Source organism: Dunckerocampus dactyliophorus, chromosome 5 (genome assembly GCF_027744805.1).
Source record: "Dunckerocampus dactyliophorus isolate RoL2022-P2 chromosome 5, RoL_Ddac_1.1, whole genome shotgun sequence".
NCBI lineage: Eukaryota > Metazoa > Chordata > Actinopteri > Syngnathiformes > Syngnathidae > Dunckerocampus > Dunckerocampus dactyliophorus.
In genome coordinates this window covers 25,439,143-25,465,761 of record NC_072823.1, presented here as the reverse complement: position 1 = coordinate 25,465,761, position 26,619 = coordinate 25,439,143, and the positions used below count along the sequence as shown (strand labels likewise).

The 26,619-nt window shown below is 46.4% G+C and overlaps 2 protein-coding genes across 6 annotated transcripts; both read left to right on the top strand.

The window, feature by feature from the left end:
• Nucleotides 1-80: 80 nt before the first annotated feature.
• LOC129181563 (zinc finger protein 79-like) lies at nt 81-3,199 on the top strand. Its single transcript, XM_054776917.1, has 2 exons — nt 81-459; nt 2,056-3,199. The coding sequence occupies exons 1-2, from the start codon at nt 267-269 to the stop codon at nt 3,042-3,044; spliced, it is 1,182 nt and encodes a 393-aa protein (XP_054632892.1). The 5' UTR covers nt 81-266; the 3' UTR covers nt 3,045-3,199.
• A 3,341-nt stretch (nt 3,200-6,540) lies between these two features.
• On the top strand, nt 6,541-25,849 carry LOC129181703 (zinc finger C3H1 domain-containing protein-like). Of its 5 annotated transcripts, none has more exons than XM_054777231.1 (35): nt 6,541-7,148; nt 7,479-7,886; nt 7,990-8,147; nt 8,261-8,618; nt 8,699-8,874; nt 8,943-9,066; nt 11,294-11,334; nt 11,411-11,590; nt 11,667-11,822; nt 11,893-12,030; nt 15,542-15,660; nt 15,731-15,829; nt 15,909-16,083; nt 16,150-16,278; nt 16,382-17,002; nt 17,086-17,189; nt 17,268-17,399; nt 17,487-17,608; nt 17,717-17,818; nt 17,891-18,013; nt 18,103-18,283; nt 18,341-18,527; nt 18,610-18,798; nt 18,866-19,103; nt 19,192-19,297; nt 19,367-19,565; nt 19,646-19,740; nt 19,809-19,916; nt 19,995-20,099; nt 20,169-20,322; nt 24,214-24,314; nt 24,389-24,490; nt 24,592-24,631; nt 24,995-25,057; nt 25,225-25,849. In XM_054777231.1, the coding sequence occupies exons 1-35, from the start codon at nt 6,683-6,685 to the stop codon at nt 25,351-25,353; spliced, it is 5,928 nt and encodes a 1,975-aa protein (XP_054633206.1). In that variant the 5' UTR covers nt 6,541-6,682; the 3' UTR covers nt 25,354-25,849. The 5 variants fall into 5 exon arrangements, 4 of the variants coding, with proteins under 4 accessions (XP_054633206.1, XP_054633205.1, XP_054633204.1 ...); XM_054777230.1 differs by having other exon boundaries at nt 11,664-11,822; XR_008570480.1 differs by having other exon boundaries at nt 11,664-11,822; nt 24,592-25,057; nt 25,225-25,319.
• The last annotated feature ends 770 nt before the right edge of the window (nt 25,850-26,619 follow it).

Here is a 26,619-nt window from a genome sequence, read left to right as displayed (position 1 = left end):
TAATGACAACTCCACACCTGAGGGAGGCAGTACTCCATTAGAATGTACTGTTTATGCATACCGGAAGTAGTAAGGAAATGAAAAGTGTTAGCAGGTTAGCGGGCAGTGTCGTCTTTCAGTCCGCGTTAATTCTTTTTAGAATAAACTCGTCTCAGTGAACTTTGAAGCTTCTCAGGCTAGCTTAGCATGCTAGCTGCTCAACAGAGATCAAGACGTTAGCACGTCGCTAAGCAGAGGTCAAATGTGAATGTTGCGATTGTGTGAAAATGTTTAAAGTACAAATGCTGAGAGCGTTGGTGAATCAGCGGCTTACTGCGGCTGCTGAAGAAATATTTGTAGTGTTAGAAAGAACGATAGCAGAGTACGAGGATGAACTTTTGCGAGCAAAAGACGAGAACGAGCGACAGCGTCAAATACTGGACGCCTTTTACAAGAAGCAAGTTGTGGTGCACAGAGCAGGTTTGTTTCAGTCTTCCTCTCACTTGTTCACTAGCTTTATATTTGACATGAAAAGGACCCATGGCAGAATTTTACTGAGTGGATGAGCGTTGTCAAGAACTGAAAGTAATATAGTTGGGTGTGAAAATGAAAGAAGATGAAGAATGGCAGGGGTGTAAGAAGAAGGCGATAAGAGAGGATATAACTGGCAAGATAAGTGAACAGTTTCTGCCTGGAACAGTGTAAATCAAGAAGAAATGACAAGCAACAGCAGAACATTCCAGGTATTTGTAACAGAGGTAGTGTAGAAAATCAGAATGCCTGCAAAGAATAAGTCAGATGAACTCATCATTTAACAGGGTGTGTTGATGCACAGTCCTAAATTGGTTCAGGTCCTATATTTCTAATGATCTTTTCAGACCTGCTTCCCATTGTGCCCCCTTGTCCTGCGGTGGCCCCCAGGGTTCTTTTCTTGGACCCATTCTCATTTAATTGGACGTACTGCCAATGGAACATATTTTTAAAAATCCTACATATCATACCCTTTGTACACCAATAATGCACAAATGTATGTGCCACTTTAAAGGGAACCCATTAAAACCCATTAAAACAACAGACAACAGACAACCCATTAAAAGATGTTTTAAATCGTCTTTAGATGATAAAAGCCTGGTTGGCTGTGAGCTTTGTACATCGAAATGAAAGCAAAACAGTAGTCATCCTATTTGGCCAAAATGCTCACTGTAGTGCTGCCGTTATGGACTAGTGATGCTTTATTTGAGACCAGACATGCGCAACTGGCAGCGCACGGGCCTGCTGCAGTTCTTTCACATGAATAATCCAGCCCTCTAATTTCTAATTTTTAAAAAAATCCTAAAAAAATTAAGATGAAAATAATTAACTAGAGAAGCACTTGTAACTAGAGCGCAGACCTCCACCAAGCGCCATAGTTCCCATCCATATTGTGATTCACACTAAAATAATAATCCTACATTTTTTGGATCAGTATTTGATATTTTGTATTTTTTTAGCATAACTTTTACTTTAACACAAATATTTTTTGCTCTTGTGATAGCGCAAATATCTAAACAACATGGCTGTGCATGTGTTGCGCGGGGCATGGTTTGCATGCTCGGAGCAGGAAGAGGGCGGGATATGGTGCTTGCACAACAGTCGAAAGTTAGCGCCCTCTCAGTAGCCGCCTATCCATTGCAAGCAGTTTTTTTAATATAATAGCTTGTTCTTCCCATGTGAAGTAAGCCGTTGTGTTGTCTGTTTGTGATTAGTCACCTGCTACTCACACCACCCCTTTTACGTGAACGCACTCATGACAAGACTTGACAATCCTGATTTGACTAATCGAGTTGTTACCCAGTTTTGTTGTACCGCTTGTCCCACATCTTCAATATTTGGCATGGTTAAGACAGAAAACAAAGAAGAGATCCTGGATAAGTTCAACTTGCTTTGTAGTACAGGTCTCAGGTCAAGCAATTCTTCTTCTTTACAAACATGACCTGATGGTTGTCAGAACATGTGCTGGTGCAGGACAATACCTCATGTGACGGAACAAAACTTTACTTTTCTAAAGCATGTGTTTGTCTTCTTGTTTGTCTGCAGATGTCAGTGAAGAAGCAGAGAAGCATGAGTGGAGCTCCTGTATGGCGCAGGAGGAGCCCCAGCCGCCCTGCATTAAAATGGAAGCGCAGGATCACAGCATCAGTCGGGAGGGAGAACATCTTGAAGAGCTGGAGGAGTTTCTAGTGATTCGTGTTCCTGTAAAGAGTGAAGATGAGGAAGACGAAGGTCATACTGAGGAGAAGCGAGAGGTGGCGCCTCCAAGCAGCAGCTCAACTCAACACACAAGAACAGAAGCTGAGGGAGACCACTGTGGAAGACGACAAGCGGACAACATCTTAGCTCCACTATCAGAAAGTGACGATACAATGTCACACTCTCCTGACACTGATGATGAAGACTCTAAAGCTGATGTGACATGTGACACTGACAACACACACCGGAAATGCTCTCAATGTAACAAAACCTTTAAATGCCATAGTAATCTGAAAATACACATGAGGACTCACACAGGAGAGAAACCATACGTCTGTTCAGTTTGTGGTAAAAGGTACTCTCAGAAGGTACATTTGACAATACACACAAGAACACACACCGGAGAGAAACCTTTTTCCTGTTCAGTGTGTGGTGTAGGCTTTGAACGAAGAGATAAATTGAAAACGCACTCAAGAATACACACTGGAGAGAAACCTTTTCCCTGTTCAGTTTGTGGTACAGGTTTTGCACGAAATCAAGATTTAAAAAGACACATGAGAATACACACAGGAGAGAAACCTTTTTCCTGTTCAGTGTGTGGTATGGGTTTTGTACGAACTCAAGATTTAAAAAGACATATGAGATTACACACCGGAGAAAACCCTTTTTCCTGTTCATTCTGCAACAAAAGCTTTTGTGACCGAACACCTCTTGTAAGGCACATGAGAATACACACTGGTGAGAAAGTGTTCAGCTGTAGTGTGTGTGGTGAAAGATTCTCTTATAAATATCAGGTTAACAATCACAAGTGTGCTGGTGACAACAGCAGGACATGAAGCTGCAGGACTTTAAATAAACTTGGACTTGGATAACAGACTTTCTAACAGCATCACCACATACTGTATAACGTGTGACATCATTGTGAGTGTGTAACGCATCTCATTGATGTGCTGCTTCCACCATTTAAACGCAATAAAAACAGGAAAAAGAAGGTTTTGACAATGTCAGTTTTATTTTATTAAATTGTAAACTTGAGCCAAGACGAGAGGCTGAAAAGTCGCTCTGTTAGCCCTCAGCCTGGCTAACAAGCCAATCTGTTATCGTTAAGCATTGTCCATCGATTTTGTATGCCGCTTATCCTCACTAGGGTCGCGGGACATGCCTGTTAGCTGGGAGTCTATCCCAGCTAACTTTGGGCGAGAGGCGGGGTACACCCTGGACTGGTCGCCAGCCAATCGCAGGGCACATATAGACAAACAACCATTCACACTCACATTCATACCTATGGACAATTTAGAGTTGCCAGTTAACCTAACATGCATGTTTTTGGAATGTGGGAGGACCGGAGAAAGCCCATGCACGCATGTGGGTTTTCATGGGGAGAACACAGGGAGAACATGCAAACCCCACACAGAAATGCCCAACGGAGATTCGAACCCAAGTCTTTCCGATCTCCTGACTGTGACATGCTAACCACTAGACCACCATGTGTATCTAGACCGCCTGTCATTGACTAATAAAATTAAAATTTGTTTGTTGATCTGAAACATTTAAGTGTGTCAAACATGCAAAAAAAATAAGAAATCAGGAAGGTGGTAAACACTTTTTTACACCACTGTCTGTGTATGTGTGTGCGTGTGTGTGTAATATACATACCTGTATGTATATACAGTATGTACACATCAGAACTTGGTTGATTTCATCGGTTGCGAAATAATATGGCACAGGCTTGTCATCATTAGGGAGTGGGGCCGACCCAGGCAGGCCAACTTGGTTGTCTTCGACAGCTTCATGCAAAGTACAGGTTTTCTATGTTCCTCCATCTGAAGCAGCACCCCCTACCCCAACATCAACATACAAGAATTTATATCCAGACATGAATACAATGCTGTGTAAGCCCTTCTAAATGTAGTGGAATCGTCCAGTTTAGGATGGCTTCTTCATAGCAACATGCTTGTTGTCCACATACACCAAACAGTCGTGGTAGTTCCATCTGATCTAAAACCTTCAGCAGCCTCCTTCCACTTCTCTTCAGTTTGGGGGCACGAAAGTGTAGACATTAATGATAGCTTTGCAAACCTCTGGTACAAACTTGCAGACTGAACTAACCTCAACTCTGAAGCTCTATCTACTTTAGACTTGGATAGAAATTTACAATGGCTACGAAGCGAGGTGTGGTTCCCAACTTGAGTCCCACGTCCAGCGGTTCACTCATGAATGTGGTCTTCAGAGTATGAGAAGAACAAAAATGTAAATAAAGTATTTGTCACCACAGCAGTGATAAGCACTTACTGCTAGTTTATATGGTACCTTATACTGTATATATACCTTATATCCTTGTATTTTTTATTTAAAAAAAATGTATTTGTAGGGATTGCATATTGTCCCTTTAAGGAAAGGAGGCTGCATGGTGGCCTAGTGGTTAGCATGTTGGTCACACAGTTAGGAGACTGGGAAAATTTGGGTTAAAATCTCTGTTTTGGCATTTCTGTGTGGAGTTTGCATGTTCTCCGAGTGTGTGTGTGGATTTTCCCCAGGTGGATTTTTCCCTCCCACATCCCAAAAGCATGCATGTTAGGTTAATTGGTGGCTCTAAATTGTCCATAGGTATAAATGAATGTGAGTGTGAATGGCTGTTTGCCTATATGTTCTATATGTTCAAGCCCCGGTGCGGGCAGTGCGAAACAGCGCGGGTTACATTGGTGCCGTGACCCGGATGGGAGTGAGGTTTGAGGGGGTGAGTGTAACGGATGCCAGCCTGTGAGGCTGTGCGAGTGTATGTTGGTAAACCTCACTCTCTCTGCCTCAAGAGCTGTGCTGAACACGCGGCCGACAGTCCGGGCTTTTAGTCGCGTGGTCAGCACCTTCGCCTCCCATTACGAAGGTCTTGTGTCAAGCCCCGGTGCGGGCAGTGCGAAACAGGGCGGGTTACATTGGTGCCGTGACGCGGATGGGAGTGAGGTTTGAGGGGGTGAGTGTAATGGATGCCAGCCTGTGAGGCTGTGCGAGTGTACGTTGGTAAACCTCACTCTCTCTGCCTCAAGAGCTGCGCTGAACACGCGGCCGACAGTCCGGGCTTTTAGTCGCGTGGTCAGCACCTTCGCCTCCCATTACGAAGGTCTTGTGTCAAGCCCCGGTGCGGGCAGTGCGAAACAGGGCGGGTTACATTGGTGCCGTGACTCGGATGGGAGTGAGGTTTGAGGGGGTGAGTGTAATGGATGCCAGCCTGTGAGGTTGTGCGAGTGTACGTTGGTAAACCTCACTCTCTCTGCCTCAAGAGCTGCGCTGAACACGCGGCCGACAGTCCGGGCTTTTAGTCGCGTGGTCAGCGCCCTCGCCTCCTATTACGAAGGTCCTGTGTTCAAGCCCCGGTGTGGGCAGTGCGAAACAGGGCGAGTTACATAGGCTCCAGTATACCCGCAACCCTAATGAGAATAACCAGTATACAGTAGAAAACGGATTATATTGTTAGACATTATACCGTCTAATAGCTCATTGCATTGTCAGTCTAACTGCTTCTCATAGAGCCCTTTACAATACACACACTCATACACGCACACATCTAACACAATCAGAGTTGTGCAACACTGAGATATGACTCATGGAAAAATACTGGGGAAAAACACAACAGATGGATTGTTCTCATTCACACCAGCTCACACTAACTTAACTTTCACTTCCCAGGAAGAGAGGCTTAAGTTTCACTTTCTGTGCCAACTGCTAATCATACACTGTTTACTTTCATTCTGAGTTTTTCCTTGAGCTTCCTCATCGATGACATAGTCCAGTGCTGTATAATGTTATTTTTTAATACAACAATACAATAAAATTTTATATTATATAATAATAATTATTATTATTAAAAATACATGTCACGTAGGTTGAATCGTTCATGTTGCGGACTCCGATATAGTAAATGACGGTATACGCCTTTAAAAGTCGTGGTTGCAACCCGCCATTAGAAGAAGAGCTGAGGCTTTAGTGTTGCCAGATGTACAATACGTTTTTTTATTTGTACAGTAATTTCAGCCTCTGTGCGAGCAATGTGTCTCCTTCAATACATGACTATAAAACATACAGGATATATTCATCCTACACTGCGCCTGATTTTGCGCATTGTCTCACATGCCTCTTTACAACCAGGTGAAAAGGTGGGGTTTCTGTTCTGCCAGTGGCAGATTTCATAGCGTTTAGTTGATTTAAAGGTAAGTAAAACTGCATTATAAGCTGTACTGTGGTAACGTTTTTACTGTAGCAGACGGTCAAATCGGGTATGTGCATACTTTTCCTCTTCTGAAAGGATATTTTTTGTGACATTTGGCAACACGCGTGTAGTGTAGTGTCGCGATACTTGACGAGACTTGAGCAAGTGAGATTCACCGAGAGTGTGAGTGTTTTGGACTGTGACACAAAATGAGTTTTACGAGCTGAATTCGACGTTTATATACTTGTCACTTTTACCGTGGACGTCAACATGAGTCAGGACTCGGTGGCTGATGTTTCGAGAGACGAGACCGAGCTCGAAGACGGAGAAATCTGCGACGACGACGGCGAGGACACCGCCGCCGTTCGACGGGGGGAAGGGAACAGCAGGCCCGGCTGCGGGCCTGCCAGGGTGCCGATGCAACCTTACATGGTAAACCCAGCGCCAGACTACCGCCGCATGATGCCTTACGACGTACACGGACCGCCGAACCACAGACAACAATGCGGGCCTAGCGGGCCGGACCGGCCGCACGGTACCACACAGCCGCCTCCTATGTGTGGGCCCGGTCCACGGCCCAGCTTCTGGGAGCGGAGCCACGATGCCCTGGGGAGGTTCAGACACCGCGCCATGCCCAACGGAGGGCGCGGGGCCTGGCACCGAGGAGGTTGGGCGGGTGGCGGCCCCAGAGCCCAGATGGGTCGGTACGGACCTGGAGAGAATAACAACTGGAAACGTATCCTTGACTGTTTTTTTCCTTGTCAGTACAGTAACATCAAAAACAAAATAATGAAGAAACAATCGCTGCCATTATTGTTATAATAATTTTAGCAATATTTATTATAATGCATTTGTGACGTTTGACCCCATCTGTGTGCTGCTTTCGTAAGTAAACTTGTCATATGAGTATGGCTGATAAATCATTAGGACAGTGAACTCCATTGCGAACGATCATTTCCTGTAGCCGGAAGTCAGCGTTCCTCTTTTCCACAAATACACGAACATGTGACCATTAAACTTTTAAAAAATGTTTTTAATAACAGAGCCTCTCCTTAACATAACGCAGAAAAGCAGCTCGGGCGAAACATGACCCGAAGAGCGCCACCTGGTGCCACTAAATGCGATGGCGGCTTCGAAGAGACCTTTGAGGACTTACTGTCCAAGTATAAGCAGATTCAGTTGGAGCTCGAGTGCATCCGCAAGGAGGAGAGCAAGGCGCTCGAGGCCAAAGGTCAAGATGTGGAGACCAAAGGTCAGGTCGTGCTGACCAAAAGTCTAACCTCAGAGACCAAAGGTCAGGGTGTGGACTGTTGTCGTCCTGCGAAATCTCTGATTCCTCCAGAAGCGTCCGGCGAGGGCCCGTCAGAAAATAAGAAAAGCTTCCAGGCGTTCAACATCAAGCCACTACGAGCGAAACTGTCCACGCCCGTCAGTCTGGACACTAGTGTCCAGGAGGAGGAGGCAGGTGAGCGAGGTAAGACACCCGACGTAACTGCGCATTTGTTTTGGACACTGACACTTTTGAAAGTGTGAACTAAAACTGCACAAAGCGTTGACTTCCTGTCTTGTCTGAACAGCGACAAAGGCAGACACAGAGCAGAAGACGGGAAAACAGGCTGAGGCAGAGGTGGTGGTGTCTTGCATGTGCTGTGATGAGGAAGTAAAGCATGATGGGCAAAGCTCTGGCAGAGAGTCGCCTGCCTCCAGCGAAGATGTTTACATCTGCCTGGATGAGGTAGAGCTCATGTTTCTTTGCTGACCTTTTATTCGGCCATGTTTGTAGTTCCAACTGCTCCCAAAATCCTCAATTTATGAAATTCTGGCTGACAATGTTGTGGCATGCTGCAGCTGGGGGACCAGGTGGAGGAGGAAGACCTATCGGAGCTCCAGCTACGTCTCCTCGCGCTGCAGTCTGCCAGCAAGAAGTGGCAACAGAAGGAGCAGCAGGTGATGAAGAGGACCAGAGAGCCCGTGGCCCAAGCGACTACACCCAACAGGCTGAGGGTCACGACCAGGTCTGCGACTGCCGACAGGAGCCGGTCCAGGTCCAAGCCTCAGGATAGGGAGCGGGACAAATACAAGGCTGGGACAAGGCCCCCGGAGAGAGACCGGCCAAAGCAGAGTTCCAAACCTGGAGCCAAAACCTCTCTGGAACGAAGCAGATCTGCCGCTAAAAACCCTGTGTCCAAGAAGTCGACAGGCCCAGGTGAGAAAGTTCTGCTCCTTGTTACGATGCGGATACCATTTCTTGTGTTTTTTACGGGGTTCTGATCCATCATTGCGCAGGCTCAACGGTCAAACCGCCCTTCAGGAAACAGCAGCAGATGTGGGAGATGCAGGAGGACGATGAGTGTTATAAACGAGAGGATGAAATCCGCAGAATCCGGGACCTGTCCAACCAGGACGAGCAATACAAGCGCTTCATGAAGTTGGTGGGGGGGAAGATGCATAGTGGTGCCAAGGTATGTCCCACCATACCTCACGCTGACATTGTTCAATTGCCAATCAGCAGCCGTGTTTTTGTTTTCAGGCTAGGGATGGAGAACTCAGAAAGTCCACTGGTAAAGCGGGCCTGGATGCCACAGGAAATCTCTACCAGTATGATAACTATGACGAGGTTGCTATGGACACGGACAGCGAGGCGGGATCCCCAGGTGTGTTGTCAAACCACCTTAGCTGCAATACCACCACCCATCTTAGCACCGGTACCATCACTAGGATGGGTACCAGTAATGGTACTGTAGGCACTGACCAAATTCCGTATTACTGGGCACCGACTCACATAAAATCAAAAGGTACTATGTGTCGGTACTAACCTTAGTCTCCATGGAGTTTCATGGCGCCACTGCTACCGACATTCAATTTATAAGTGAAGAAGAGGAAGCCAGAGGGAGGGGGAAATGTTTATACCAGCAAGGAGACAAATTACAGTCGCCAGGGTTCCCGCTACATGTAATTGATCGTGGCAGTGTGCCATTACAAAATAAAAACCGCCACACCTTAAAAATGAGGGTTTTTTAAAAACGTGAAAACAATTTTAAGTAATATATTACATGTATAGATATGTATACTATATAGATACATACAGTCACGTATTAATTATTATTAATAATTATTGGATCACCCTTGTTTCTTAAGGTTCTTGTTCATTTTAATGCCTGATACAACTAAAGTTACCTTTGTTTGGACAAATATACCAATGACAGTACCATATGGCAGTACACTGCTATAGCTATTCATGTAAGAACTTAAGTGATTTTGGTTATTATCACGAAAACCATGAAACTTGCTAGATATCAGCTCTTAAATTAAACTCTTATGAGCTATATTTATTATCATCATTATATTTGTCCAAACAGATGTACCTTGAGTTGTACCAGGCATTAAAATGAATCAATAAACTGAAGAAACAAGGGTGGTCTAATAATTTTTTCAATGTCTGTGTATAGCTTATTTACGGACATATTGACCACAATTAGTTTGAAAACAATTTAAAATATCATAAAAATGTTTCACTGGGCTTTATTTTGATAAGCATGCACAGGAATCGCCTGTCTGCCTTGCTGGCACTTCCGCATGTGTGGCCAGATACGCGAGTCACACGACACATCTTTTGTCGACTTTCACTTTGTTTCTTATTATTGGGAGAATGAACAATAGCTCGTGAAATGTGTAGTCAATTGACAACAGCTTGCCACATGCTAAGCCTATCTATGCCAGCGTGTGTGATCGCTCACGTTTCAATAGCATTCCACTTTTTGGCATTTTTGTTAACATGGAGGCATCAAGCTACCTCGTTTTTGTGCCATTAATATGTAGCAGAAACCGTGTATTGAAAGTTTCACTATAGAATTACTGAAAGCAGTCTACAATGGCCATTATTATTTTTTTTGTTTGTTTTTTGTCTGCCTTTTCGATATGCCTCTGATGAGCACTATAAACACACAAACCAAAGCAGATGTAATTCAACCACACATTAAAACATTACTGACAACACGAAAGAGCCGTAGAAAGTTATGTTATCCATTATAGCGACAGCATCTGCATAGACAGCTTCACAGCTAGTAGCCTATAGATTCATAGTCTTCTACACACAGGCCACACGGTGGCCGAGTGGTTAGCATGTTGGCCACACAGGAGATCGGGAAGATCTGGGTTTGAATCGCCGTTGGGCATCTCTGTCTGGAGTTTGTTGTCCCCATGCGTGTGTGGGTTTTCTCTTCTTCTCTGAATTGTCCATAGGTATGAATGTGAGTGTGAATGATTGTTTGTCTATATGTGCCCTGTGATTGACTGGCGACCAGTCCAGGGTGTACCCCGCCTCTTGCACGAAGTCAGCCGGGATAGGCTCGAGCATACCCCCGCGACCCTAATGAGGATAAGCGGCATAGAAAAAGAATGGATAGGTCATTCAAAGCCATTCAATGAGCACAATCAGCCCCTAGCGTTTTTTAAAAAAAGTGCACAAGGAACTAAGATGCAAATGCACTTCACAGCAAAAAAAAAAAAAAAAAAATTGCTTCACTTTCATTTCCAGTTTACATTATTTACATTTGTAAAATATTATACCTTTATTATTATTTTTTTTATTCAATCCTGTTTTACTCATTTTTTAAAAAACATATTTGCCCTTTGTGGACCACGGTCACACAATTTTCCCAGAGGGGAAAGGAATAGAAGTACGTAGAGCTGCGTTTTAATTTCTGCATTATTAAGAAAAGACACTTTGGAAGTTGTTTTGATATATATTTCATTGATATGAATGTGATGTGAGTTGATGTAATTTCTTTGTACAGTAAAAATTGAGTCGCTTGAAATTTTTCCTTATTTAAAATTGTTAATCATTTCACTTATTTTGAATCAATGTGTTTTTTTAAGCAGCACGCCCCCCGTTTCCTGTGGAAGAGCCTGCCTTTGTGGTGGTATGTTTCCTCCACTCACAATCATCTTTTGTTCATCATTGTTGATGCTTGAAGGTCCACTGTGATGTTCTTGCAGCCCTCTACCTCCACCCCTATGGCCGCCAGCCTTCCCCCGCCACCACCCCTACCCCCTCCTGCCAACGAACAGGCGCCCCCTCCCAAGCCTCCGTTCGCTGATGAGGAAGAGGAGGAGGAGATGCTGCTCAGGGAGACCTGTCTAATGTCCATGGCCACCAAACGGGTGCCAGCAAAAGAGGTGAGTACACAACCTCACATTTCTCAAGAGTTCTCGGTGGACGCGTAGAAATGTAATTAATGTCACGTGTCAGCAGGAGAAGGTCTGGAGTGGTCCTTCTTCCCCGAGTGCGGCGCCCGCAGAAGACAGTGAGCAGCCCAGCAGAGGAAACTTGAGTGCCGTCAACCTCAACACAATGGCGGCGTCCCACGGGAACAAGTTCACTCGAGGAGTTCCCAGAACACCTCTGGTGGTATGGAGCAGGTCACATGATGTGATGATGGTGTACGTTTAGCATGAATGTGACATGTTTGTGTGCACAGCTCCCCCGACACAAGTCTGTGGTGGTGTCACTCCACGAATCAGATGACAGCGACTCGGACTTGGATGCGTGCAGCTCCACACAGGGCGTGATTGGTGGTCTGGAGTTTATGATCAAAGAGGCGCGCAGGACCGTGGAGGTTAGTGTGACCTGTCAGGACACACAAACACATCCCCGCCAAGGTTGTTACCAGGGATGAGCCGGATACTCGTTTTAGACAAGTATCCGTTACGGATAATGCATTTTTGCCGAATACAAACATGAAACGAGTACAGCTCGTCATTATCCGTAATCGTGATGAAGGAAAATCCTCATTGGGTAACTACTTATGTATTCAAGCCCTGTGGCTTGACTGGCCAGTCACACACAGCGACCGTCCCTCCCTAGACAGACTCCCTACAGCCAGAGAGAGGTATACGCGGTGCATTTGACAAGACAGAATTGAAAACGGCTCGTGTCACGTAGGTCACTGCCTCCACTCCGGACAGGTTTTTTTTTTTATTTTTATTTTTTTTATGTTTTCCTCAGCTCAGCTCGTACCTAAAGTTAACTTGGTAAACTTGTTTAGTTACGTACGTGCTGCATTTGACAAGACAGAGCTGGAAACGGTTTGTGTTGCGTCTGTCACTACCGGTGTTTTGTTTTTATTTTTCGCCTGCTTGCTTCTAATTTGGCTGGTGATATAAAGTCAGTTAGAAAACTTTGTAGAACTGAACGCGGTGCTTTTGAGAACTACAGTGAACAAGGCTGACAGATTATTTCCTTGTTTGACATTACTGGATGCTTGCATGAATTAACCAACCTCACACAGATCATTAAAAAATAATTAAATCTTACAGATCACTTACCCACATACACAGGTACACATATAGCTGAATAATAAACAATGAGTACATTTACATGGAGTCAAATAACCCTATGATAACCGGAATATTAGCAAAAACCCTGTTGCGCGGGGTCATGTAAACACCAAAAACGGAATATGCTCATATTCCAGTTTTTAAAAACCGGAGTATTACTCCTGGGTTATTCCTTTTCTGACCTGAATATTGGGTCATGTATAGACCTGTTGGGATATCTCGATGGAAAGGAACATTCATTTGTGTTCTGCACATGTTCTATTCGAAAGGAATCTCGTGTTTTTGGCAGGAACTATTTGTAAACATGGCGACACGCAAAACCCCAAACTTTTGGAGCGAGGGAGAAACAAGCCACCTCATTAGTGTGGTGAAAGACAGGAACATTATGTCTTTTATCGATGGCAGAAAGTACTGCAATAGCGAAATCTATCAGAAGGTGAGCGAGAAGTTACGCAAAGCTCTGGGGGGCTCTGGTGAATGTAGCATGGATATGGATGGCACAGCTCCGGCTCCATTTCCTATTTCTTCACGTTCTTGCCCTCCATTAATGAAGAAAGTGAAAGAATAGTGTCAAGTACTCGTGGTAGGTAGTGCCAGCACCAAAGCTCAAACAAAGGCGTTCATTATCCACTGTGCCGGTGGTGTTGTTTTTGGATACAGGAAGATAAAGGAAGAAGATAGTCACTTCTCTAGTGGGGAAGGAGGCCGAACTTGTGCGAGAGGTCGAAACATTCCCACTAGACATAATGGACTCACCTGGACCTACAGTTTGGGTTCTGGAACCAAACTCCTTGAGAGGTGCAGGACCTTGTTCTACTCTGGAGTTTCTGCAGGGAGAGGTGGCGAGCCGGTGTGGGCTTATTAATAGACATTAATAAGCCCAATAGGGTCATTTCCCTATGCCTTCGGGTTGGGGGAAGGGTCCTGACTGTCGTTTGTGTGTATGCGCCAAACGGCATTTCAGAGTACCCAGCCTTTTTGGAGTCCATCAGAGGGGTGCTGGAGAGCACCCCAACTGGTGACTCTGTCGTTCTACTGGGAGACTTCAACGCCCATGACAGTGTGACCTGGACGGGCCTGCACCCGTGCAGTGTGATGTTATTGGACTTCTGTGAGAACCACCACCACAGTTTGTCCATAACAAACACCATGTTGAAACATAAGGATGTCCAGAAGTGCACTTGGCACCAGGACACCCGAAGGTTTATGATTGACTTTGTAGTCGTATCATTAGACCTGCTTCCGCATGTTCTGGAAGTGCAGGTGAATAGAGGGGCTGAGCTGTCAACTGATCACCACCTGGTGATGAGTTGGACTAGATAGCGGGGGAGGATGCCGGACAGACCTGGGAGACCCAAACGTGTAGTGTGCTGGGAACATGTGGCAGAGTCTCCCGTTCGTCAAGTCTTCAACGTGCTACTACGTGCCATCCGGTCATTGTATAACCGGAGCAGGAGCCTGGTCCGCATTGCCAGCAGTAAGTCGAGCCTGTTTCCGGTGAACGTTGGCCTCCGCTGAGGCTGACGTTTGTCACCGATTCTGTTCAAAATTTTCATGGACAGAATTTCTAGGTGCAGCCAAGGTGTAGAGGTAGTCCGTTTCGGGGCCTTTAGGATCTTGTCTCTGCTATTTGCAGATGATGTGGTCCTGATGGCCTCATGGGGCTGTGACCTTCAGCGTTTACTGGGGCGGTTTGTATCTGATTGTGAAGCTTCTGCAATGAGACTCAGCACCTCCAAATCCAAGACCATGGTTCTGAGTTGGAAAAGGTGGATTGCTCCCTCCGGGTTGGGAGTAAGGTCCTGCCCCAGGTGGAGGAGTTCAAGTATCTTGGGGTCTTGTTCACGAGTGAGGGAAGGTTGGAGCCTGACATTGATAGGCGGATCAGCAGTAATGCGGTTGCTGTACCGGACCGAAGAGAGAATGGTGGTGAAGAGAGAGCTGAGCCAGAAGGCAAAGCTCTCAATTTACCGCTCCATCTGTTCCCACCCTCACCTATGATCATGACCTTTGGGTCATGACCGAAAGAACGAGATTGTGGATACAAGGTACTGAAATGAGTTTCCTCCGTAGAGTGGTTAGACTCACCCTCAGAGATGGGAGGAGCTCAGTCATCCGGGAGGAGCCAGTTGAGGTCGCTCGAGCATCTAGTCCGCATGCCTCCCGGATGACTCCCTGGTGAGGTGTTCCGGGCATGCCCAGCCAGGAGAAGGCCCCGGGGCAGACCTAGGACACGCTGGAGGGATTATGTCTCACACCTTGGTGTCCTCCCGGTGGAGCTGGAGGAGATGGCCGGGGACCGGGAGAGTCTGGGCTTCTCTACTGAGACTACTGTCCTCGTGACCCAGACCCGGATAAGTGGAGGAAAATGGATGGATGGAAGAAGCGGAAATGATGCGCATTGTGTCATGACGATTTTCTTTCATCAAGACATTGTCCGTGTGTGGGGTTTTTTTTTTTCTTCTTCTTCTTTTTGCGTCACACATGTAAATGGTTTATTCTGAATGTTTCAGAAACCGAAATGTTGACCTTAACCTGAATATTGACTGCATGTAAACATAGTGAATAAATATAGCAACTTCTGATCAATCCATGTCAATTTCAGACTTAAAATTATTTACCGATTTAAGCCCCACCCATTTCCAGTTAAACCATGTCCACTTTTTGTTTATGCCCCGCCCAGTCGGAGTGCAGATGCGCATATAGATCATTTACATTGTGTGAACAGATACAGATAGTGGTGTACTCGCTTGTCCCTAGTTGTTAACATGTCACAATTGACCTTTCCAGGCAACAAAACCCAAAGGTGCGTCTGGATCGGAGAAAGAGAACAACCCATTACGAACGCCAGAAGCCTTACCTGAAGCCAAGAAGGCGGAGTACCGCCTCCTCAGAGAGGAGCTCGCCAGGTACGAGTGACACGTCTGTGTCCACAGGCTGCTGCCATCGACTCCCATCTCATTTTGTCACGTCTTGTAGCAGGGAGAAGCAGAAGGCGTCAAATAAAGGAGCTGGCCCATTGCCTGCTGCCATCACTGCCACTGTTGACTCGCTCGAGCAAAAGCTGCAAAAGCAAAGGTGAGAACAGGAAGTGCTGACTTTACCATGTGATGTCACCTATGACCACAACACAAACCCAAACTTACTTTTCCCTCAGAGAGTTGCTCCTCCGCGATGAGACACTGCTGAAGAACCTCCTGCAGCAGGAGCTCAAGAAGACTGAGGCCCTGAAGGCGGCAGAGTCCAAGGTGGTGCGGCTGAAGGAGCAGATCCAAGCATCAGAGAAGATTGTGCTGGCGAACAAGACGCTGCTCAAGAAGCTTCAGGAACAGGTGATAGCACTGCCGGGTTTCTTGTTGTGTGTGCCAGTCCACATGTTGATCTGTGTTGGTTTGCAGGTGCGGCGTGTGGAGCACCGTGTGTCCATCAAGAAGACTGTAGCGGCTCGCTTGGAGCAGGATCTGCTTCGGGCTCAGCAGGTTGCAGGAAGGGAACCCAAACGCAAAGCCGAAACTATGCAGAAAACGGTGAGCACAACGTACTGGTCACATGGCCATGTGGTTCATGTGCTCTTATGTAGACAACCACTAAATGTAAAGTGTCTCCTAATCCTTCCTCCTGATCCCTCAGCCCAGGAAACTGCAGCGGGTCGGCAGCACCAATATCAGCCTGGAACGTCACTTTGCAGATCTCATGGCTCAGAAGCAGCTGCTGCAACAGCTGGAGTCTGAATATGCCCTCAAGATCCAGAAGCTGAAGGAGGCCCAGGCCCTGCGCAACAAAGTAGCAGCATCGGAACCTCCAGCTGAACTGCGGCCCAAACCCTCCGTCATTCCTGACCCAAAAGCTTGTTCGCCAGCTGCCTCCAGCCCACCCCTGCCATCCCAGCCTTCCCTGCATGATCTCACCCAGGACAAGCTGGTTCTAGACAGTGAGGACAGCCCAGAGGCAGAGGATTCAGATTCGGCGCCTGTGCCTTGTGCCGTGGCCACTCTCCCCCGGCGCCATTCTTTGCGTCAATCCATCTCCTCCACTAAACCCAACTTGGAGCAGCTGACCCCAACGCCCGCCAAAGACTGTAGCACCTCCAAGCCCGCCAAGAGCAGCACGGCTGGGCCCATTGATACGTATGCGGGTCTGGACCTGGACGCACTGAGGCGCCGGTACCAACGGCATGGCGGGCTGGGGGAGTTACTCCTGAAAGAGCTGCACAAAGTAGACGAGGACATGGACTGGCCTGAAAGTGCAAAGGTACACTGGACGACACCCGTACACACACACACACAGGATGTTTTTATCTCCACATGCAAGTGATTTTAAGTGTGTGTGTGCAGGTGCTCACGGTGGATGTAGAAGCAACCAGACAACCCAGTGGACATCCAAGACCGGTCCCTTTTGGACCTTACCGTAGCCCTCTGCTGGTCTTCAGGTCTTACAGGTGAAGTTCAAAATGCAATGCGTCGTCCTCGTTACTGTGTCCACGATGGACAGACGTGGGAATTTTTGTCGCTCTCAGGTTTAGTCCATACTACAGGACCAAGGAGAAGTTGTGTCTGAGCTCGCCCACCTACAGCAACTCCATCCAGCCCAAACAGTGTTTCTGTCGCTTTGACCTGACTGGAACCTGCAACGATGATGACTGTCCATGGTGAGGAGGAGAGATTGTCTCTGTGGTGGTGATGATTGTGACAATAAAGGTGGTGGTGGCGGCGTGTTTACACTTGTGCTCCTCCAGGCAGCACATGAGGAGCTGTACTCTGACAGGAAGCCTGCTCTTCCAGGATGTTCTCTCCTACAACTTGTCTCTGATCGGCTGCTCTGAGAGCTCCACTGACAGTCAAGTCAGCGCCGCTACGGGTGGGCAGGGCCTTCAGTGCCATCAAACCTGTCTTCTCGGGACACATTGATCCACGTTTTAGTGTCATATAATCTGGTTCTGATCCGTTTTTGTTTTGCATGTATCAGAAAAGTACCTGACGAAACTGTTTGGTCCGAACAAGGACGGAATGGGTGTGGACCAGAAGGCCGTCTTCCTGGTCAGCAAAGTCAACGAGAGCCGCCGTCACGGTGAGTGACGTGCACGCCTCAGAGAGGAGGAGGCGGGGCATAGCGCTGACATGTGTGATTTGTGTTTTTTAGTCCCACCTTTTACAACCTGGAAGGACAAGAGGAAATGGAGGCCGTCTGCTCAAAGCGAGCGCCGTGCAGAGCCCGAAGGGGAAGATGATACCGCAGCAGGGAATCAGATGTCCCTAACATCTGGTTGGTCATTATACCCAGTGACAAGTGTGCACGAGCACGTTTTGACAAAAAGTAGAAGTACACGTCACATGACTGAATTGTTGCTCCAGACATCAGCGGCCTGCCTGGCGGCATGAGCACATTGGACACGTGTGTGACATCAGAAGACAAGCGTTACTTCGTCAGCGACATTGACGACATCTCCAAGCTGGAGAGCAGCGTGTTGGACAACCCTGGAGACACTCAACTGTGGATCAAACTCACATTCAGATACCTCCACCAAGGCGACACGTACGTGCACATTCGCATCCTTACCACTCCTGTCATTAATGGTGCCTTCCATTGCAGGCCACCAGCTGAGTGTTTGGAGGCCGCCCTGAACACACTGTCCCGTGCTCTGGAGAACAACTGTGACGACCCCGAAGTGTGGGCGCACTACTTGACGCTCTTCTCCCGCCGCGGTAGCCGTGAGGAAGTGCAGGAGATGTGCGAGATGGCCGTGGAACACGCCCCCGACCGCCGCGTTTGGTGGAACGTGAGTTGTGCTGTGACTAACGCGGGCGAGATGTTCAACATGTTGTTTGGTGGTGTGACATAGGCATGTTTTTTTGTTGCAGTATTTGACCTTGGAGAGCTCATTCGAGGGGAAGGACTACGTGTGCGAACGTCTGCTGAACTTCCTGCTTGCCGAAGCATCAGGGGACGTGTCGAAGGAGCATTCCTTCCAGCTGTTGGAGGCTGTGCTCCATCGAGTCCACTTGAACGTGTTCACGGGACGGGTGGACGCTGCCCTCGCCATCTTCCAGGTATTCCCGCGCTACAATGCACATTGGTTGAAGGTCATATTCTGAGTTGTCATGTCGCTTCTTTCAGATGGCCTTGAAGTTGGGTCACAGCCAGAGTGTCGCCGGTCACCTGATGGCGAGCGACCATGCGATGGCGTGGCTGTGTTACATCCACCTGAAGGAGTTCAGGCGTCTTCCATCAAGCCTGTATGACCCGTTAGACTCTGGCCCGTCCAGGCTGGTCAGCACTGAGCATTTCCTGTTGCCCTGGCGGACAGTCCAGGACATCAGCATGCCGCATGACGACATTATGACCCTCTTCCGAGGTAAACATCATGACGGTGGGTGTGTCAGGTGACCGTCATGATGACCATGTAATGCACACGTGTTTGTGTGTGTGTGTCTATCTGGAAGATGCCATCAGTCAGTGCAGTGACGAATCGTTGATGCTAAGTGAGAGGACGTCTGCATGCCTGCCGCTCCACACCAACTTCCTGCTCCTGCACAGGCTGTTGGACAGGTAAGCGGGTCGGGGGTCAAGCTGTAAGTTGTGGCTTTAACCTCATGGCCGTGGCATGATTTTGTGAAGGTTGGAGGACGGTGTGTCGATGTGCGAGACACTGCTGGAGGCGTGTCCTGAGTCGTGCAGCCTGCGTAATGCTCTGGCCGACCTCCATGTGCGCTCAGGGAATTGCGAGCGCGCCGTTAGCTTGTGGCTACACGCACTCGCTGAGTGTCCCAACAACGCAGAGGTCTTCTACCACTGCTGCAGTTTCCTCATGGCTCAGGTGGGCGGGGGCTCCACTACTTTCTGTATTATGCACCTGACTTGTTGGCATCTTTAACAGAAAGTGAAATGCTCTCACAGGACAAAGCGAGCGCCATCACGCCGCTTTTCCGAGGGTTTGTCCTGTCTCTGTGCGAGGACGAGCGCAGTCACATGATGCCTGTGGACATCTTGAGGTGCATAACCTTGATTCATTCATGAGTTAAGGCTTGGAAGCTAATGTTGCACTGTCCTCTCCCATCAGGAACATCCTCGGCCTTCCGACAGACCACATGTGCGCTGCTCCCATCATCAAAAAGGATCTGGAAGAGCAGATCAACAAGCAGATGTCCTACCTGCACCTGCTTCACTGGTAGTGCCCACATGCATGTCATGTAACCTTGCTGTAGCACGTCACGTTGTGTTGATGTGGCGTGCTGTCTGCTTCCAGTCGCTGGCTGTGGTTGCACGGCTCCGTGGACGACACGCTGGATGCCTTTGAGCGAGCGCTGGGCTCAGCCGCGCGAATTGAGGAGCTGCACCGCCTGTGGACGGAGTGAGTGCGACCTGTGGGCGTCGCCATCACGACGGAGCATTGACGAACAGCGTGTGCTTCTTTTTGCAGCTACCTGATGTTCTGCAGCAACCCGCACTTCCAATCTCAGGCTGCTGGGCATTTGTCAGAGCTTGTCCTGCGCTGCCTTAGTACGGTACCGTCTCGTCTCGAGGTGCCCTTTGACCCAGCTCACTTCTGGACTTGTTACCGTTTCCACAACAAGGCAAGAAGCGCCACTGCTGCTCTTCGTATATTATATACAGCCATACTGTCAGTAATAATAGAGAGGGTCGTTAATTGTTAGCTGGCGATAAATTAAAACATAGCTATCTCTGACCAACATGGTCATTTATTCTACATACATATAGGTATATATATATATATCACACTCCTGATCAAAATCTTAGTACCAGTTGAAAAATTGCTAGAATTTGCATTTTGCACATTTGGATCTTAATGAGGTTTTAAGTAGAGCTACAATATGCAAAAGCAAGAAGGGGGAGTGAGACAAAAAGCATTTTGAAAAATGTATTTATTGAAAACACCAATTAAACTGGAATAGGCTGTTTATCAGTTGATCAAAAGTTTAAGACCATCGCTCACAAAATAACAAAAAACTGTCCAAACCAGAACAAAAAATGTTCTCAGTAGGACTTGGTAATGAGTAGCTCCACCGTTCTTGTTCATCACTTCAAAAATTGGTTTGGGCATGTTTGATACGAGTGTTTCCAGGAGGCTAGTGGGAACATTGCTCCAAGTGGTGGAGATGGCTTCATGAAGGGCATCCACTGTCTGGAACTGATGGCCATTTTTATAAACTTCCCTTGCCATCCATCCCCAAATGTTCTCTATGGGATTTAAATGAGGGGAACATGCAGGATGGTCCAAAACAGTGATGTTATTCTCCCTGAAGAAGTCCTTCGTTCTTTGTGTATATGTATATATGTGTATGTGTGTATGTATGTATATATATATATACAGTCAAACCTGTCTTAGCGGCCACCTTTATAGAAGGGCCACCTGCCTATAGCAGCCACTGAAAAATCCCCCCCAGCAAATTTACATGTTATAGACCCTGTGTATAGCAGTCACCTGTCCAACCTAGCCAGCAGCCACCCATTTTGTCTCTCTTGGTCAATATCTGACTGCATATAGCAGCCAAATTACCAACTCAAGTAGAAGCTTCTTGCACGAAAAAGTTTTGTTTTTCAATCAATGAAGGCGTTGTGTGTAGACTTTAATTACTGAGTCCTAGCTCAGTCACAATCATTCACAAGATCCACACAAACTGTCAGTTGTTCCACATAAAAAAGCCGTCTTCTTTTGAGCTTGCTATTTCCTGGTCAAACATGTAACTGTAAGAGCATTTGCACCAAAACATTACCGCAAAGTAGGCTGGGAACAGGACGTGCTCCCAGCGACGCTACAATAAAAAAAAAAAACATATGCCTGCATGCATGCGGCAGCGGGAGCAAAACTGAGTTCGGTTGTACTTAACTGAAGTATTTTATCAGTTATCAGTTATTATTAAGCCTCTAGCTTCCTTTTAGTAAGTAAAAACCTTGGCTATGATTGCACTACATTGTCATGTAGACCTACAAAGTACACTTGGAAGAACAAGAGGTGAATAAATGTATTGCAATTGATGTGAAACTGATGAGGGGTAGAATTAAATAAGCTTTGCTTCTTCCTACTCCTTTTTGGACATGCAAAATTGTGAATTGTACTATGTGATGTGCTACTGTTTGACTCATGCATGTTCAGGATTAAAACCATGAACCATGATAATAACAAGCCTAGTAGTGCTGTTCAACTTTTATCCGCAGTCCGCAGTGCCCTCTACTGGTCAACATTATTATTATTATTATTATTTTTCCCCCCCTTTTTTTTCTTTTTTTTCCTCTACTGGTCAACATTCAAACTGGACGCCAACCTGTCTATAGAGGCCACTTTTACAGACTCCCTCTAGTGGCCGCTATAGACAAGTTTGACTGTATATATATATATACATACACACACGTGTTTGTGTGTGTGCGTGCGTGCACACACAGACCCTTTCCAAAAAATTACAATATCATGGAAAAGTTGTTTAATTTCCATAATTCCATTCAAAAAGTTAAACTTTCATAGATTATAGATTCTGGGCCCACAAATGAAACCATTTCAAGTGTTTATTTTTACGTAATTTGGGCTTCGAGCTCATAAAACCCACGAAAACAGGAATTCAAAAAATTAGAATACTGTGAAGAAATCACCATTTACTTCTCAGTTTTTGCAGGAAAAAAAAGAAAGAAATTAGGATCCCATCAAATCAATCAAAATATGGTACTTTCAAAACGATATGTCAATCTTCAATACTTGGTTGGGAATCCCTTTGCCTTAATCACTGCCTCGATGCCACGTGGCATTAAAGCAATCAGCCTGTGGCATTGCCCGGGAGTTATGGAAGCCCAGATTTCCTTGATGCTTGCTGTCAGCTCTTCTTTGTTGTTGGGTCTGGTGCCCCTCATTTTCCTCTTGAGAATACCCCATAGATTCTCAATGGGGTTTAGGTCCGGTGAGTTGGCTGGCCAGTCAAGCACTGTGATGGCATGGGCATCAAACCAGGTTTTGGTGCTTCTGGCGGTATGGGCAGGGGCCAGGTCCTGCTGGAAGATGAAATCTGCATCTCCATACAGATCCTCAGCAGAAGGAATCATGAAGTCCTCTAAAACATTCTGGTAGACTGTTGCGCTGACCTTGGATTTAAGAAAGCAGAGTTTACCAACACCTGCACCGGACATTGCACCCCAAATCATGACGGACTGTGGATATTTCACACTGGACCTCAGGTAGCTTGAGTTCTGTTCCTCACCCGTCTTCCTCCAAACCCTTGGACCTTGATTCCCAAATGAAAGGCACACTTTACTTTCATCAGAAAAGAGGACCTTGGACCACTGGCCAACAGTCCAGTCCTTCTTCTCCTTGGCCCAGTGGAGACGCTTCCTACGTTGGCTCAGGTTCAGAAGTGGCTTGACCCGAGGAACCCGACAGTTGTAGCCCATCTCCCGGATGCGTCTGAATGTGGTGGTTTTTGAAGCTGTGACTCCCACCTCATTCCACTCTTTCTGGATCTCTGCCAGATTCTTGAATCTTCCCTGTTTGATAATCCACTGAAGCCCACAGTCATCTCTTTTGCTGGTGCATCTTCTCCTGCCACATTTTGCCCTTCCTCTAGACTTTCCATTGATATGCTTGGACACAGCACTCTGTGAACAGCCTCCTTAGCTATGAACTTTTGTGGCTTACCCATCCTATGGAGGGTATCAATGATGGTCTTCTGGCCAGTTGTCATGTCTGCAGTCTTCCCCATATTAAACCGAAATGAGACAATTGAATCAAACTGAAGCAATTTAATGACACCTGGGGAAGCCTGTGCAGGTGATTTGAGTTTAGTAGATGATTAGTGTGTGACACTCAGTTTAAAACATTCATGCCCTGCAAAATTTGGGCTGATTTCTTTACAGTATTCTAATTTTTTGAATTCCTGTTTTCGTGGGTTTAATGAGCTGAAAGCCCAAATTATGTAAAAATAAACAAATAAATACTTGAAATTGTTTAAATTGTGGGTCCTGAATCTATAATCTATGAAAGTTTAACTTTTTGAATAGAATTATGGAAATTAAACAACTTTTCCATGACATTCTAATTTTTTGTAAAGGGTCTGTATATGTATAGGTATATTATATATGTATATTGCACAACACAAACAGAACCAAAGTTGTAAAAGTGGACAGGAACAAACTGCTCAGCCAGTGCTGATGAGTTCATTGTAAACAACAGTACAAATGTAACACGCATGACTTTCACACCAAGCTCAACCGACATTTAAAGCACCTGCAGAGGTAGATTTGCGTGAAATCTACTTCGAATGCAGCAATCAGTTAAAGAAAACAAACTAAATCAGGAGGTTGCCTACAGCCACAGCTGTTAATGTCAATGTTTAACCCGGTGCTCATAATTGCCCTTGGGTGTGATTTACGCACCCGGCAACTATTTGAGAGACTGCTGTTATTTGATTGGAAGCGTCAATTGGAGCATTTACATCATTGTTGTGTCTTCTGGTTTTCCTCAGGTGGTGTCTCTCTACCTCAGCTGTGTAGACAAGTCTCAACATGGAATGGTGCTGGAGAGACTTCACTACATGATGCCCACTAACATCGCACTGGCACTCAGGTACATCCAGGGGACATGGTCTGCTTCTAGACGGGACAAGAATGTTGTGTAAATGATGTGTTGTTGCACAACAGGTTGCTGCACCAAGAGTGGACTGAAGGAAACCTGGAACACATGGGCTTTCAGGCCAGGATGTTGACCAGCAGTGCTCCAAAGTCGTTGGCCTCTTGGAAAATGTAAGGATGTTTTTTTTTTAAATTATTTTATTTTATTTAAAACACATCCACTGACGCACACACATACACACGCTGCTGATGCTGATGATGTTTCTCTGCAGAGCCATTGCCGTGGAAACGGAGCTAAGGCACCTGTCAGAGGTGAGGCGCCGTGGAAATGAGACACCGAATCATTCAGTCAAGCTATTGATGTTAATGCCTCATATTGGAGGACTGTATCTCAACATCCCAGAATTTTCTTTTCCATGGAGATGGAAGATGGCAAGCCGCACTCTCCATCTTCATACCAAATACGGCAGCATGAAACCATTATTAGTATTTGCTAATTTGATTTTTATTAGCTAACGTGTGTGCCCCCTGGTGTCGACTGTATGTATTTATTCCTGCTACTAAATCACGTTTGTCCCTGCAGGAGTGCGTCACAAGTCAAGACTTGTTTTGAGTCCATCTTTTTGTCGACATCTGCTTTTTCTTGTCTTCCTCCTTTTGTTTTTGTCTTTGCAGGTGAAACGTCTTCATCAGCAAGCGCTGCAGAACCTTCCGCTGTGTGCTGAACTTTGGAAAGATGTAAATGAGTCCCCCCACTCCTCCAAAAAATACGTGTCACACAGCCCTGCCCACATTACACCATCAGCATGCTAAAAAAATATTAAAGCAGCCTTAGGCTCCATGCTGACAGGAAGTAGACACACGTTCAACTGTTTCCACCTTCCTTGTACTCCTACCCTTGTCAGCTGTTGCAGTTGGAGGCGGCGGGAGCTAGCAGCGGTGGCGTTTCAGAGCGTCTACACCGGCTGCTGTCAAGGGCTCAAGAGGTCGGCGTGAGTTTAGTTGACGCCAGAGCCGCTCAGACAGACATCTGACGGCGGCGACACTTTGAGTCAGGAAAAAAGCTGGCAATGACAACTGAGGGGGGAGGGACCGCCCACCCCCGGGACCGCAAAAGCTCCGCCTCCTCGTGTACGTAAGTATCGAGCTGCTGAGTGACGTTTGTCTTTGTGTCTCTCACTTTTCATCCCCTTTTTAGTTTTTCTTTTCCCTTGGGGCGGGAAAGGGCAGGGGTTTATTTGGGTGAGGGGGCGTGGCCTGAAGGCTGCCATCTTTTTGTTGTTGTGAGGAAGAAAGCCAGGAAGCAAGACTTTTTTGTTAAAATACTCCAAAACAAAGACACTGCAACCTGGTGGCCATCTTTCAGTGGCCATTTTAGTGGGAACTGAAGGACGCTAGGACAAGAAGACCACGTTTGCAATTTGTTTTGTTTTTTTTTTGTCATTAAAAGTATTAATGGATCAGGACATGTTTTTTTAACATGAAAATGCTATTAAATTATTTTCTCAACCTAAAGATGACTCTTTTCTTCTTTACCTGACAAAACAGGAAGTAGTTACAAATGTCCTCATTGTAGCCCCATTTTGACAGTGTTTATTTTACTGAAATGAGTAATTCATTGAATTTGTCTGTAGACAGCATGATTATTGCACAGGTATGCCTTATGCTGGACACAATAAAAGGCTTCTCCAAAATGTGCAGTTTTAACAGCACAATCCCACAGTTTTAGTGGCGAGGGGGTATGCAATAGCTGAATATTCATTTCTCTATCATAACTTATCTCCAAAGACAATTCAGGCAATTGGGAAGTAGATCCAATAGGCCTCACAACTGCAGGCCACGAGTAACCACACCATCCCAGGACATCCACATCCAGCATCGTCACCTCCCAAGATCGTCTGAGACCAGCCAACTGGACAGCTGCTGCAACAGTTTGTTTGCAGAACCAAAATATTTCTGCACAAACTATCAAAAAACGTTTCAGGGAAGCTCGTGCATGCTTGTCGTCCTCATTGGGGTCTCGACCTGACTGCAGTTCATTGTCATAGCCAATTTGGGCAAATGCTCCCATACAATGGTGTCTTTCACTGTGGACAGGTGTTCTCTTCACAGATTAATCCTGGTCTTCACTGTAGGTGTTATGGTACGGGCAACCGTATGTTATGGACAATGAACACAGGTGCATTTTACTGATGGCAGAGATACCGTTTCTGAGGCCTATTGCTGTGGCATCCACGACTAACACCTCACGTCGTAGCATTATAATACACGGCCCCATGTTTCAAGGATGTGTCCATAAT